The 15,766-nt window shown below is 39.2% G+C and overlaps 1 protein-coding gene across 11 annotated transcripts in view; it reads right to left on the bottom strand.

The window, feature by feature from the left end:
- ltbp1 (latent transforming growth factor beta binding protein 1) overlaps positions 1 to 15,766 on the bottom strand; it is a 432,727-nt gene that overhangs the window by 166,021 nt on the left and 250,940 nt on the right. For 8 of the 11 annotated variants that reach the window (XM_039738108.1, XM_039738103.1, XM_039738101.1 and 5 more), the window contains 4 exons: positions 13,543 to 13,641; positions 11,992 to 12,117; positions 7,653 to 7,778; positions 380 to 505 (listed from right to left, as the gene is read on the bottom strand). In XM_039738108.1, the coding sequence (XP_039594042.1) occupies positions 380 to 505; positions 7,653 to 7,778; positions 11,992 to 12,117; positions 13,543 to 13,641 (477 nt within the window). The remainder of the gene's footprint in view (positions 1 to 379; positions 506 to 7,652; positions 7,779 to 11,991; positions 12,118 to 13,542; positions 13,642 to 15,766) is intronic. The other 3 variants (XM_039738112.1, XM_039738106.1, XM_039738107.1) reach the window with 2 other exon arrangements.

Here is a 15,766-nt window from a genome sequence, read left to right as displayed (position 1 = left end):
GCAAGAAAACGGCCCAGGGCAGGGTGCAAGTCCACCACACTGTATTGATTTTTCTCATTTTCCATAACCTGTAGGGTCTTTTATATAATAAATGTTTTGTCTTCAGGTGTAGTTGGCAGGATCTCAGTTTGTTGCCTACAGATGCCTGCTTTCCAACAATGGGGATAAGTATTGTCATGGTTCTGGGTGTAGGGCAATAAAACCATTTATTAAGGAACAAACGATATTCAGCTGTATCCTCCGCCACCAGACTGAATCTTGATATTTAGATCTTTATATTTATTGGTGCTGATAAACATGAGGTGTTTTATTATCGGAGTCACAATGGTTCATGACGGCAACCCTGGAGAATAAACGACAGCTGATTTTTTAAAATTACCTATGCAGTGTGTTCCTTCTTCATCCGTCATGAAGCCAATTAGACACTCACAAAGAAAACTTCCTTCTGTATTAAAGCACCGGCCATTGGAGCAAGGCTGAGGACTCTGCTCACACTCGTTAACATCTTTTAAGGCAAAGACACAGTAAAACAAATCAGATGCCACATAGTAGGAAACAGTCTTCAAAGTGCACTGATTTGAAAAAAGTGAGTAAGGTTCAGTTTCAATAAATGGCTTTTCATATTAAAAGCTTATAATTACTATAATGAACAGGTTTAAGTAAACTTGATTGACCAAAATTAATCCAACACATTAATGGGAAAAAAACGATGTAGCAGTAGGTAAAGGACTGCTTCTATAATTACATTATTTATTAATAAAAAAAACAAATTTCAGTACAATGATGGAATGTTTTGACACTAAAACATTACACACTTAAAAATATAAGAACAACCCAAAAATGCCCCATTTCCACACAGATTCGCAGTTTTTCCTGTGACAGTTGAAATTTGGCTCGGGTCCATCCCATTCTGTTGATCATCACTGAGATGTTTCTACGCCTTATACGGAGTCCACCTGTGGTCCATTAAATTGACTGAGCGTCATTAGGAAAGACGCACACCTGTCTTCTCATATAATACGCTGCCGTGGCTGTCCGTTTGTCTGTCCAGGATTTTAAATCACCTGTAGCTCGCAAACCGTTTCACCGATTGACCTGAAATTTGGTACACATATACTACGTGACGTCTACTATTCGCTTTCGGGGTGATGATTGAGCTCCAAGGTTTTTGTTCTTTTTATTTTTATTTTATTTTATTGTAGAATGAACTCTCGGCAGCGGGCAGCTGGGCGGCCGCGTGGCGCATGCGTACGGGGCGTCATTCTCATCTTATCCTAAATCATTCCTGTGGCTGATTGAAGATCTAATTGCCCTCTTAAGTGACAAATTAAATAAAATGTACTACGTAATTGAAACACAAACACGGACCTAATCAGATTTAAAGCGGAAAGATGCTGACGAAAGAAGATAACAAGCGCAAAGAAGCAGCAAGCGCATCAACCTCTGAGCAAACGAATGCTAAACGTACAGAGAAAGAAAGAGGATGAAAACTTCGAATGCTCAAGTCAAGCGTATTTATGCAGTGCGCCGTTACTGGTTCATATACAATACGCTACCGTGGCTATCCGTTTATCTGTCCAGGATTTTAAATCACCTGTAGCTCGCAAACCGTTTGACCGATTGACCTGAAATTTAGTACACATATACTACGTGACGTCTACTATCCGCTTTCAGGGTGATTATTGACCTCCAAGGTTATTCCTCTTTTTATTTTTATTTTATTTCATTGTAGAATCAATTTTCGGCAGCGGCCTGCAGGGCAGTCATGCGGCGCATGTGTACGGGCGCCATTCTCATCCCTACCACCTTCGTCATCGCTTCCCCTACCTCTTCATATCTTAAATCTTTCTTGAGGCAGACTGAAGACTTAAGTGCCAGCTTAAGTGTAAAAATGAACGAAAACGTACTAAGTAATTGCAACACAAAAACTGACCTAATCAGTCTTAATGTGAAAAGATGCCGACAGAAGAAGAGAAGCAGCGGGCCGCTAGTGTGGAGAAAAGAGGAGCTGCTCAGGAAGGAGCAAACACTAACACATCTAAAATTTATCCCAACGTTCCTGACCTATGTGACCGATGTAACTCCTCTCCCTGCAATTTAAGCCCCAAAATCCAGTTATAGTGGACCTCCTATTTTGACATTATTTCTCATGTTTTTGGAATCCGACTGGAACCCTGTCCTTTGATCGCTATATTTTTGGGTTCCTGGAGATCATGATACGTCTTTTAATGGTACACAATTGAGTGCAATCGCTTTCACTTCACTGTTAGCACGACGTAGAATATTATTGTGCTGGAAGGCTCCGCATCCCCCGACCAAGGCCCGCTGGCTGAAGGATCTTCTGTTCTTTTTAAAATCTGAAAAAATCAAGTTTAGTCTGAGAGGGAAGGCTGATGGGTTTTTGAAGGTCTGGCAACCTTTTGTTTCTTATTTTAGATCCTTGGAAACAATCGCACCTGATTGAACTTTATTTATTTATTTCCTATTTTATTACTATTATTTTTTTATTTTTTTAATTGTTAGTTATTTATGTACTTATTTTTTGTAACATCCTGTGTATTAGGGGTTTTTTTTTTTTGAATTACTTTCTTGTTGTTTAATTATTTAATTAATCATTATCTATTTTATCTATTTATCTTTTTTGTGGGTCTATGGGTGGGATATGGGGTTTAGGCATTATAGGTTTATTGTTCGTATCTAAAATGTTTATCGATACCTTTGGCATTTTTATGTATTTGAAGAGATGTGTATTTATGTTGCTGTTAAATGGAAAACTGATAAATAAAAGGGGAAAAAAAGAAAAAAGAAAATGTATCTTGGAGCAAACACCAAGCCATGGAGTTGCCTGTGGAGCTGGGGTCGGCAACCTACGGCACATGTGCCAATGTGGCATGTGGAACAATTTTCAATGGCACTCTGATTGAATTGAAATAGAGTAAAAAATTATATTTTAATTACAGTGCATGCGTTCGGGCCCTCACCTACTTTTGTGCATGCGACTCAAATGTGAATGGAAACCATGAGTTCAGTGCAGGCCGTGGTACATTGAAACAAACCTCTTGCTATTATTAAGTAATATCTTTTTCTTCTTTCGGCCGCTCCCGTTAGGGGTTGCCACAGCGGATCATCTTGTTCCATATCTTCCTGCCCTCTCCCTCTTGTTCTGTCAGTTATTGTTAAGCAACCAGTAATGGCGTACTGCACGACAACGTGCAGCGAATACACTTGACCTGAGCATTCCTAGTTTTCATCCTCTTCCTCTGACTCAGTTTATCATCCGTTTGCTCAGACGTTGATGCGCTTGCTGCTTCCTGAGCAGCTCTTCTTTTCTCCACCCTAGCGGCACGCTGCTTCTCTCCTTTTGTTCGCATCTTTTCGCATTAAAACTGATTAAGTTAGTTTTTGTGTTGCAATTACTTAGTACGTTTTCTTTAATTTGACACTTAAGTATTCAATCTGCTTCAAGAATGATTTAAGATACAAAGAGGTTTAGGAAGTGACGGTGATGGTGGTAGGGATGAGAACGGCGCCCATACGCAAATGCTGCGAGGACACCCTGCTGCCCACTGCCGAGAGTTGATTCTACAATTAATTAAAAAGAAGAATAACCCTGGAGGTCAAGCATCACCCCGAAAGCAGACAGTAGACGTCAAGTAGTATATGTCTATGAAATTTCAGGTCAATTGGTCAAACGGTTTGCAAGCAACAGGTGATTTAAAATCCTGGACAGACAAACGGACAGCCATGGTATAGCGTATTATATATAAAGAGCAGTAACGGCATACTGCACGATAACGTGCCGTGAATACACTTGACTTGAGCATTCCTAGTTTTCATTCTCTTTCACAGTACGTTTAGCATTCGTTTGCTCAGAGTTTGATGTGATGCACTTGCTCCTTCCTGAGCAGATCTTCTTTTCTCCGCCCTAGCGTCAGCATCTTTTCGCGTTAAAACTGATTGTTAGTTTTTATGTTGCAATTACTTAGTACGTTTTCTTTCATTTTTCACTTAAGTTGGCACTTAAGTCTTCAATCTGATCAAGAATGATTAGCGAAGGTGGTAGGGAATGAGAACGGCAGCCATAAGCATGCGACACACGGTTGCCCTGCTGCGTGCTGCCGAGAGTTGATTCTACAATAAAATAAAATAAAAAGAGGAATAAAAATCATCACCCCGAAAGCGAATAGTAGACGTCATGTAGTATATGTGTACCAAATTTCAGGTCAATCGGTCAAACGGTTTGCGAGCTGCAGGTGATTTAAAATCCTGGACAGACAAACGGACAGCCACGGTACCGCATTATATAAGAAGCAATACTGCCCTAAAATGACTCATAAAATACAAAAACGTGATGGTCACTCTTTTCAAGACTCTTGGACACATGAATATGGACTTGTACAACAAAAGGATCGTGGTGTGTGTGCGTTATGCTGTGAAAGTGTCGTGCGTCGTACGTCAAACTAAATATCAGTCCATGTTTAAAAACTCTGATGAGAGAAGTGAAGCTAAAAAGGGGCTGATTCTGGCTTTGAGAAACAAACTACGTATTTTAGTCAAATAATTGGATCCAAAACTAAAGTCACCGAACGTAGTTATACAATTGCTTCACATTAATTGATTAATAGCTCTGATTAATAATAAAGAGTGATTAATCATTTTAGAATTCTTGATCATTTTTTTCTTATTCAAACTATGTATTTTGTATTAAAAAAACTTGTAATTTATAATTTGTAATACATTTTTTTTAATAAATGTGTTGAAAATTAAAATTTGACAAAACATTCTTTTCACATATAATCCTATGTATTTTAAAATATTGAATGACCAATAATATAAGATTTGGTTATGGACCAATTTTAATACTATATTAAAACAAAATTGGTACAATTATGTTGGCACCCGGAATAACATTGTAACATAGGTTCGCCTTGACACCGCTGAAAGGTTGCCGACCCCTGTTTTGGAGCTTAGAGACAGGATTGTGTCGAGACACAGATCTGGGGAAGGTTACAAAAGAATTTCTGCAACCTCAATTCTTAAATAGAATACGTTTGGAACAACCATGAATTTTCCAAGAGTTGGCTGAACAGAGCAATTGTAGAATAAGGGCCTTGGTAAGAGAGGTGACCAATTACATGATAGTCACTCTGGCTCTGCTCCAAAGAACCTGTGTGGAGATGGGAGAAACTTCCAGAAGTACAACCACCACTGAAAAACCCCACTAATCTGGCATGACGATAGATGAAAGCCCACTTGGAGTTTACAAGCAGGCATCTTGATGGCTGTCAGACTATGAGAAGCAAGATTCTCTGGTCTGATGAAACCAAGATTAAACAGTTTGGCCTCGGTTCTAAGCATCACGTCTGGAGGAAACCAAGCACAGCACATCACTAGTGCAATACCGTTTTCAGTGATGAAGCATAGTGGTGACAACATGGGGCTGTTTTTTAGTGACAGGGACATGGAGACTACACAGAGTTGAGGAAAGGTTGAACAGTACTGAGTTATCCTTAGTGAACGCTTGCGCCAGAGCCTTCTGGACCTCACACTTGGCCAAAGGTTCTCCTTCCAATAGCACTGTGATCCACAACACAATGCAAAGTCAACACAGAAGAGGCTCAGGGACAACTCTGTCAATGTCATGGTACTTGTATACTAAACGGACGGAATGGGCGGCACGGACAGCTAGTACCCTTTTCTATTATCGTGATGCAAATCGGATTTTCGTTTTTAACATTAGGCACCCAAAGGGAACATTAACATTAGGGACCTATAGGCAACTATGCTCCACCCTCACTAACTTTAAGGTTAGTATTTGTGGTTGGGGTACGTCAGTCTAATAATTTAAACTCCAAAAATGAAGCAACCAGGGGGCCTCCCCCACGGAGTCCAACACTAGAATAGGTAGGAACTGCCATCTGTGCCATCCACTTAGTACACAAGTACCAATGTCCTTAAGTGGCACAGACTTCACCCAAATCTAACATCTCTGGAGAGACCTGAACATAACTGTTCACCGATGGTCTCCATCCAGCCTGACAAGAGCGTGAGAGGATCTGCAGAGAAGAATAGCAGAAAATCCAGGTGTGTGAAGCTTGAACCCAAGAAGACTCCAGGCTGGAATCGCTGCCAGAGGGGCTTCAACTAAGTACCAAGTAAAGGATCTGAATATTTATGTCAATGGGATATTTCAATTTTTTAGAAGTTTTCAATAATAAATAAAATCATGATTTTGGGTTTTCAGTCTGGTGTATCGAGTGTTGCTTGAGGTGGAGAAAAAAGTCATTCAAATTTAGCACATAAGAACACGTGTAAAAGTGCAGGAGTCGGAATACTTTCTGAACTCTGTATAGATGAGTTTGTTAGGATTTTTACACAAAAGGAGCTGAAAACTGAAGCTTTAACATTTTCTGTGTTGATTTTTAGCACATTAGAATTTCTGTACACTACAAAAGCAATCTGTAATTATAACTACCTTGCTCTGTCGTGTTTCGGTGAATCATGACACACTACAAATAACTTGATAATCAAAATTCTTTACAGAATTGTTACACATACGTTTTTATTACTTTCTTTATTTATGCATTTTAAATTATACCAGGGTTCATCTTAAATATAAAAATGTGATCTGTTTAGCATATTCTAGTTCTTTTGTATCAGAGGCATACTAACCAATAATAATGTAATATACCGGTAGTTAGTTTGAAAGCTGGGCGGCACGGTGGCACAGTGGTAGCGCTGCTGCCTCGCAGTTAGGAGACTCGGGTTCGCCTCCCGGCGTGGAGTTTGCATGTTCTCCCCGTGTCTGCGTGGGTGTTCTCCGGGCGCTCCGGTTTCCTCCCATAATCCAAAGACATGCAGGTTGGGTGGATTGGCAATTCTAAATTGGCCTTGGTGTGTGTTCTGTGGTGGGTTGGCACCCTGCCCAGGATTGGTTCCTGCCTTGTGCCTTGGGATTGGCTCCAGCATACCCCTGTGACCCTGTGTTCGGATTCAGCGAGTTAGAAAATGGATGGATGGATAGTTTGAAAGCTTGGAAGGAATATAAATTTGCACAAATAGCCCATTATATTCATAGATTTTAATTGGTAGCAAAAGTACTTGGGTGGGAAAAAGTGTATAAGCGGTTAGCACAACCATCTTTCAGCACTGGGATTCTGGGTTTGAACCTTTAATGTCACAAGTGGCTCGGGAGACTATCTAGGTATGGATTACCTGTTCGTGTTTCCTATGGATACTTTGGTTTACTTTCACTGCCTACTAAAACCAATACACTATGGCCAATTAGTGTGTACTAATGTGTAAACACATGTGCCCGACAGTTATTTGGTATCCATCCTTGGTATAACGTGCCTAAGGCTCTGTGTGTAAGGCACCATCTGCAGCATCCTTCACGAGGATATCTGGTAAAATATGGGTAATATTTCAAATGATTTTCATGTATTACTTAAAAATGACAGCCTTTATACAAATGTTGTTGCTGGTCTTTCTAAATGTCCACTCTAAAAAAACATTGTAGAACCAAGCCTCGTAGAGTAGGTACAATTTGTACATTTTTATTAGATCTTTATGTTTAATGATGCTGATAAACATTAGCACATTAGTTTAAAAAAGTCATTTTGGAGAATAAAAGATGTCTGATGTTTAATTACCTATGCAGTTTGTCCTTTCTTCATCCGACATAAAGCCAACTTGACACTCACACAGGAAGCTTCCATCTGTATTAAAACACTCTCCTTTGGAGCATGGCGGAGGACTCTCCTCACACTCGTTAAGATCTTTTTAGGCAAAGACACAGTAAAACAAATCAGATGCCACTTAGTAGGAAACAGTCTTCAAAGTGTACTGATTTGAAAAAAGTGAGTACGGTTCAGTTGCAATAAATGGCTTTTCATATTAAAAGCTTATAATTACTATAATGAACAGGTTTAAGTAAACTTGGTTAGGCTTAGGGTTAGGCTTAGGGTTAGCCTTCTGTATTAAAACACTCTCCTTTGGAGCATGGTGGAGGACTCTGTTCACACTCGTTAACATCTTTTTGGGCAAAGACATACATTAACAAGTTAATTGTCAGGCAGTAAGATGCAGCTTTCATATTGTATTTAATTAAAAAAAGAGAGCTTCAGAGTTTGAATTAAATTGTAAACACTGAAAATTACTATTAGAAATTACAGAAGTATCAAAACACTAAAAGCACCGGCACAGACGAATCAATACAGCTATTCACATTAAAAATATCATTTAGCAGTAACTATATGATAGCTTTTACAGATGTGCCATTAATACATAAAAACTGTTATCAATACGATGCTGCAAATATTTTATAAAAATATAATATTCATCCTCATATCTTACAGTATGTATATATACATTATAAGCATGTACAGTAAGCTGAGGTACTGTGTCATACAATGCTTTTGTACTTATATCGTTCATGGCACTGCTTTTCAACCCATGGGTCCAGGATGACCTCAATGGGTCACCAGTTTAAAAAATACTGGCAGTAAATCCTTGAGTACCGATACCTCATGCACTGCCCCTGCCACTCAACACCTACTCCCCAATATTAAATAAAGTACTTCAACACGGAAGAAATAAAAAAATCTTCGATTTACATCCACCTAGCAGCATGCTTGAAACACCAAGGGGACCCCCGATATTATATTAATCTGGTGGCAAACTCAAAACAACCCTCTGCCTCCTTTTTGATGTTATCCATCCATCCATTATCCAACCCGCTATATCCTAACTACAGGGTCACAGGGGTCTGCTGGAGCCAATCCCAGCCAGCACAGGGCGCAAGGCAGGAAACAAACCCCAGGCAGGGTGCCAGTCCACCGCAGGGCACACACACACACACACACACACCAAGCACACACTAGGGACAATTTAGAATCGCCAACCCACCTAACCTGCATGTCTTTGGACTGTGGGAGGAAACCAACGCAGACACGGGAAGAACGTGCAAACTCCACGCAGGGAGCAGAGGCGGCCTTTGGGGGTGGCGACTAGGCCAATCGCCCCAGGCCCAATGCCTGAGGGAGGCCCCGCGATAGGAGATTCTTTTGTCACCGTCAGCTCATCATACAAATATGCTGGGCCTCTGCAACACATTCAAATCCGTTATAGGCTGAAATACGGTACGCAGTGGATTTCTTCGGAATAAGGCACCATGTTTTTTAACAATAGTAAGGCATACAGTATTAGAGGCAGACAAGCCCGTGAGCATGGTGGTACGGTATATAGCCTACACTTATGGCTCTCGGCCCCACATACGACACTCGCCCAAGGCCCCGCGTACTCCTAAAGCCGCCTCTGCAGGGAGGACCCAAGAAGCGAACCCGGGTCTCCTAACTGGGAGGCAGCAACGCTACCCACTGCGCCACCGTGCCACCCTTTTTGATGTTATCTAAGTAAGTAACTCACAACAGTCCCACCCTTAACCCCAGATTTAGTATTCTATTACAGTTTTTAGGTTCCAAGGAAGCTTGAAAGGGTTATCAGTTTGATTTTTACTTCACAGCCTTCTGCTTTATTCGTGTTTTCTACTTATTTTTCATGCTTTTAAACACAAAATAGTTTGTTCATAAATAAACAGAATAAGATGCTAGAATAGTTGTGATGAGAATAGGCCACTCATCCCAACAAGCTCGTCCATCCCATTTACCTCGATTGTCCAAAACAACCTCAAGTGGATATTTGAAGGTCCCTAAAGTCCTACTCTCCACTACACTACTTGGCCATTTATTCCACGTGTCGATGATTCACTGCATAAAGAAAAACCTTCTAGCATTTGTGAGAAATCAGCCCGTAACAAGTTTCTAACTGTGTTCTCGTTGCACAATTTATTTTATGGTAGCAGCAGAAATTCATTGCACTGATTCCTTTCATATTTTTAAACTCTTCAATCAAGTTCCCTCTTAGTCTCCATTTGCTTAAAATGAAAAAGTTCAACTCCTTCAATCTCTCTGCTCGAGTCATACCTCTCAGTCCCAGAATCAACCTAGTCTCTCTTCTCTGGACTTCCTCTAACGCTGCTATGTCTTGTTTTTGTAATATGGAGACCATTCATACTTTAACATGGCCTTTTTATAACTTCATTTTAATCGTAATTTAACTTAATCCTGATACTCTATATGTTCAATTTCCTCATAATAACTATTCATGGTGGCTCTAAAATCGGTACTGACCCCTACTCTCTTTTCTGTTTCTTTTTCCGGTTTCTTTGTGGTGGTGGCCTGCGCCACCACCACCTACTCAAAGCTTCATGATGCTCCAACAATGATGGACGGATTAAAAGGAAGAAGTCTACATGACCATCATCATCATCAAGCCCTTCCGTGAGAATCCTAAATCCAAAGAGGACTGTTTCATTTATGTGAGGTAGAATGCCCAGAGGGGACTGGGCGGTCTCATGGTCTGGAATCCCTACAGATTTTATTTTTTCTCCAGCCGCCTGGAGTTTTTTGTTTTTTCTGTCCCCCCTGGCCATTGAACCTTACTCTTATTCGATGTTAATGTTGATTTATTTTGTTTTATAATTGTGTCTTTCATTTTTCTATTCTCTAATATGTAAAGCACTTTGAGCTACTGTTTGTATGAAAATGTGCTATAGAAATAAATGTTGTTGTTGTTGTTGTTGTATTCATGAACACAGTACTCCAAATGAGGCCTCACCACTGCGCTCTTGAACTGAAGCATAACCTCCACATTGACTTGTAATCCACACGTTGTGAAGTATAACCTAACACCTCATCCTTCTGTGCACTGTGTGGATTTAGATTGTAATGAGTGTGTTAAGGCTCCCAAAACCTTCTCATAAGGTGTGCTTTCAAATTTCAAACCTCTCGTGTGTATTCAAATCTGACAATTCAGCTTCTTACATGAAATACTTTACACTTAATTTATATTAAATTTAATCCACCATAAATCATCCCATGCCTGTATGCTGTTCCATTCTCTGTGCAACAATTTAGCTGATTCCGCACCTAGTTTGGTAATTACCGTATATACTCGCGGATAAGTTCTCCTGCGGATAAGTCGGGACTTGATTTTACAGTATAATATCTGCTATTTTATAATGTTGGTCAAATGCGGAAAACTTACGCTATTGGTCCAGGAGATTATGATATGCTAACGCCAACCTGAGTAAGTAACCACGGAGCACACTGCCTTTTTTACTTCTATGTGGGGGCGATAATGCGCTGTATCAGCTCGTGCTCCTACCCTCTCTCGCTCTCTATTGTGCCTACGTGACCACGCGGTAATACCCAAACTATTCCGAAGCAACGTTTGCAATAATTTTTGTTTTTTGTATCCCACATCTTCATATAACTTTATCATAATAGCATCCCTTATCTACGATAGAGCGTTCAATCAGAAGAAAATATGAAGGTGGTTTTAAATTAAATGTCGTTGAAGTGTCGAAAGAAATTGGTAACTGCGCTGCTGAAACAAAATTCAATATGTCTGAGTAACTATTGCGAGATTGGAGGAGGCAAGAAGATGTTAAAAAAAGAAATAATTAGGTGTCGCATTTTTTAAACGAGCGTATAAGTCGGGGTCTGATTTTATGATTGAGCTTTCAGGTTTCAACACCCGACTTATACGTGAGCATATATGGTATCTAAAACCTTAACCAGCATATTGATTATATTCCTGTCCAGATCATATATGTTATTTTAAAAAGAGCACCGATGCCTGAGGGACACCACTTTTAATATCACCAAATCCTGAAATAGTTCGCTCAATATTAATACAAGCCAATTTTTCTGCTCGTGCAAAACACTGTGCCCTGAACTCCAACTTCTTTATTTTGTGGTACCTTATTAAAACAATACCAAAAAACATATGCTGTCTTATCATATGCTTTTGTTCTTTCCATTCCAGAATTCAACCAAAGGAACAAAGCCTTACATGTCTGAAAATGACAAGAGAAATCATTTAGATGTGTCTTTGGTATTTGGAGGAAATATGGGGAATATAACTCACCAACACAAGTGCCTAATTCAGTATGGAAATGAAAGCCAGGATTGCATAGACAGGTGTATCCCACTGGTAAGTTATGGCAGTATCCTGCTCCACAGATATCTGGATTCACTACACATTCATTCACTTCTAAAAAAAATACAATAAAGAAAGAACAAAGAACACCTACTAAAATATCAGAGCAAAAACAAAATGGAGGACATGGAAACATTTTTAGCATAACCATAATGTGTTTGAGGATGGCTGTCTTTTGATAGTTTGCTAAGGAGCTAAAAAGAAGGTCACAAAGAAAACAATGCACTGAAATGTATCAGAATCGATAATTATTGATCTTTTCCTGCCCACCTTTTGAGTCGTTTTCAAAATAAATTCCACGTAGATTGCGTACTGTAGATGTTTTTTTTTGTAATATTCAATTTTTGATCTGGTGGTTGTGTTGCTATCTTCTCTGGTGCACTCTTGTGAAAGCACATTCTTTATTTGTCATTTTCTCTTAAAATCTTCCTCTGTTTTATCTATTGTTATTTTCAAGTTAGTTTACTTCTTTATTTTATTTGTTTAATTCACTGAAAAATCGATAACCAAAAAAATAAAATTTAAATATTCAGTTCTTTACTTGCTTCACCCTAAAGGTCTTTTTTTCTTTCTCTGCCATTCAGTAGTGATGGGGAATGGGATTTTAACATTGCAGTAGATGTTATATTTCTTGTTAAACTATTAAGAACGATTATAGACAATTTTGTATGTTATTGTAACTGTACATTTAAACTGTAAGTTCTTTTATTTCATTTGGCCTTTGGACTTTTGATCTTAGTAAAGTCACTTGTCAAACCACACAAAGAGGAAGTGTTAGTAAAGAGAGAAGGCCATTTTAAGGAGAGGGGACGTTTCTATAGTCACAAGAGCAGTAAGACACCTTTTACAGAGAGAAAAGTCAAAACTTTAAACAGTCGAGTTATATTTTAAGAAAGGTCAAGTTCCAGTGGTCTTTTTCTGGACTTTCCACATGCATAAAAGTAAAAGTGTCGAGCCATTGGTTACCTTTGTGTACACGTACAATACAATTTATTTTTGTAGAGCCCAAAATCACACAAGACGTGCCGTCAACACGTACTGATATGGTCTGTCAAAATGGGATGGGACAGAGAGAGGCTAGGGATGGTCACCTCGGCCCTGACAAGGTTTAAAAAGTCATTCGCTTAAAGTGAAATTATATTCAAGAGAAGAACGAGGAAGGAGCAGAAGCAGAAAGGACACAGCTACATACCAAGGTAACCTTAAAGAGACTGAATGTCACATTCAATGTATTGTCTATGACAGCTCCTTAAATATTACAGGTGGCATGGTGATTTGCCACATCCATTTATTTTTATTTGCTTTCACTATTTGGCAAATTAAGAATATTTAAGTTTTGGTGTAATGTTTTTTGGCTGGTTTGAAAGATAAGTATTTAAAAGGTGGTTTGTGTGTGTTACCTCACACAGTCGTTTGCTGAGTGCAGTTCAGGGATGTTATGCCACAGTAGATTATCTTATGGTTTGGCGTCAGTCTTACCTGTCACTTGCGTGGGTGCAATCACTTGGCTTGCACTTGATGTGGAAATCTCTGGAGCCACTTCTATTAAAGGAGGGGGTGATGTCCGCTCAATAACCACTGGGGGGAAGAGATTAAAACCAATAAACAAAAAGCAAGTGAACACAAGAGACATCTTCATTCTCTTACAGTGAATCAGTATCTTAAGCAATAGTTTGTCATGTTTTTTAGATAAAGAAACTTATCCTTTGGGCTTTTGAGTAACCAGAAATTTGGTTTGACTTTTGTTTTCATTCATTATTTTTGTTATTAGTGAAGATTAGTGTTGATCAGCAAATTTGCTGCTTCGCGTTCACCCTTGTTCATCAAATTATTTACTGATAATTTGGCCAGTTTAGGAGAATTTTTTCCCCCAGTGCCCCCTAATGCTTTGCGACGGCTATGTGACATCTCCCAGGACTATAACAGCCAACATTTGATGGGACCGCCCCCCAGGTACTGTACATAAAGCTGATCATTTCAACTACAGACTCTGTGGGACGTAGTGAGCTGTAGAACAGATAAGTGAATAATGCAGGTTACGAAAATTATACGAAACAAATCTCTCCATTATAAAAAAAAAATCCTGAAGAAACAGTAGGGCGACGAGACGTGATCTTCACATTAAGATCACAGAAGGCACTTAAAAGACCCACCAGACTAAAGAGACTGGCCACGGAGCGTCTCGCGGGGACCTTAAACATGAGACTCTGTGCCAAGAGATTGACCCAGGAGCGTCTCACGATGACACAGAACATGAGATTCTTGCAAGACACGCCCTACTTACAACCAATATATAAAATAAGAGCACGGGCAGCAACATACTCAGTCGTGTTTTGGCTTTGAGCACACGCAGATCCAGGGCTCTCAGCGCATATAAAACGTATAAGGACAATACGTTATAAATGAAATGTCGACATCTAAGCGAAGAAGAAAGCAGTATGGAGAAAAGAGACCCAAAAGCGTTGGAGAGAAAAAAAAGAAAAAGAATAATTTAGGTGCAAATTCAGAAAATAAAGAAAGTAATTATCAGCCTGGAACAAGTGGAATTGAAAAAAAAAAGCAGGTCCAATCGGGACGTTGCCGCTATACACATGAAGAGCAGGTTAGAGATTAGGAAAGCAGTGGAATTGGAAAGGCTCAAAAAAAACCAAAACATTGGCGCAATACACATGTGGAGAAAGTTAAAGAATATGAAAGTAGGAAAATTAGAAAGTATAAAAAAAGAAAGTAAAGATCGCAGGAGAGCAAACAAACAGAAATTATTACTCAAGGAAGGGAAAATAATCACCATGGACCAGGTGTCATTGAAACAAAAGCAGGATAAAGCGAGGTCAGAAATAAAAGACAAAGTAGAAAACAAAGTAAAGCGTCATAAAGAGGTTAAAAAACAAGGGGGTCAAACACATGCAGAGCAGGTTAGAGAAAATGAAAACTGGAATTCAAAAGACTCAAAAAAAAAACGTAGGCGCGAAACACATGCAGAGCAAGATACAGAATATGAAGGCAGAAAAAAACGACAGTGTCAAAAAAAAAAAAGAAAGTAAACGTCGCATTAGCGCAAAGAAAGAGAACTTATTACTCGGAGAAATAACGAAAAGGTGAATAGAGATCGAATATATGGACACACAGTAGGTGATATGTCGGAAGTATGTAAATATTGTAAGACTTTGAAATTTAAGTCAGAGAATTTCAAAAACGGAATTTACCTCACATGCATTTGGTTGGTTACTTTGCAAAACAAATTATTAACTGCTGATAATGAAGATCGTTTTTTCTGTGCTGAAGACGGTTTTGTCTGTGCTGAAATTCCAAACAGAGAAACCTATCCTGAATTATGGTACAAAGTCATTAAACGCGTCTCACGGAGCTCATTAAAAAGATTCAGCACATTGGGACTCGAAAGATTCCAAATATTGTTTTTACAGAAGTTCTGAAATAAAAGTGAAACTAATGAAATAGCAAAAATTCAAAGAAAAAAAAAAATCTTAAAGGTGTGCATCCCAAAAAAACAAAAACAGGGGTTGGCGAGCGAAGCGAACAGGGGGCAAAGCCCCCTAGTACAACATAAATAAAGAGTTATTCCTGTTTGTCACCAATCTTCGAATTCCACGTCAGTATAAGAGAAGACGGCACGTGCCCTGTGCCTGCATAATTAGCCACGTGTCCAAACACACAGGAGACTCTATGAAATAATAATAACAAA

Source organism: Polypterus senegalus, chromosome 16, assembly GCF_016835505.1.
Source record: "Polypterus senegalus isolate Bchr_013 chromosome 16, ASM1683550v1, whole genome shotgun sequence".
NCBI classification, from domain to species: domain Eukaryota; kingdom Metazoa; phylum Chordata; class Cladistia; order Polypteriformes; family Polypteridae; genus Polypterus; species Polypterus senegalus.
Note: the sequence above shows the minus strand (reverse complement) of the source record. Positions and strands in the feature narration are given on the sequence as shown.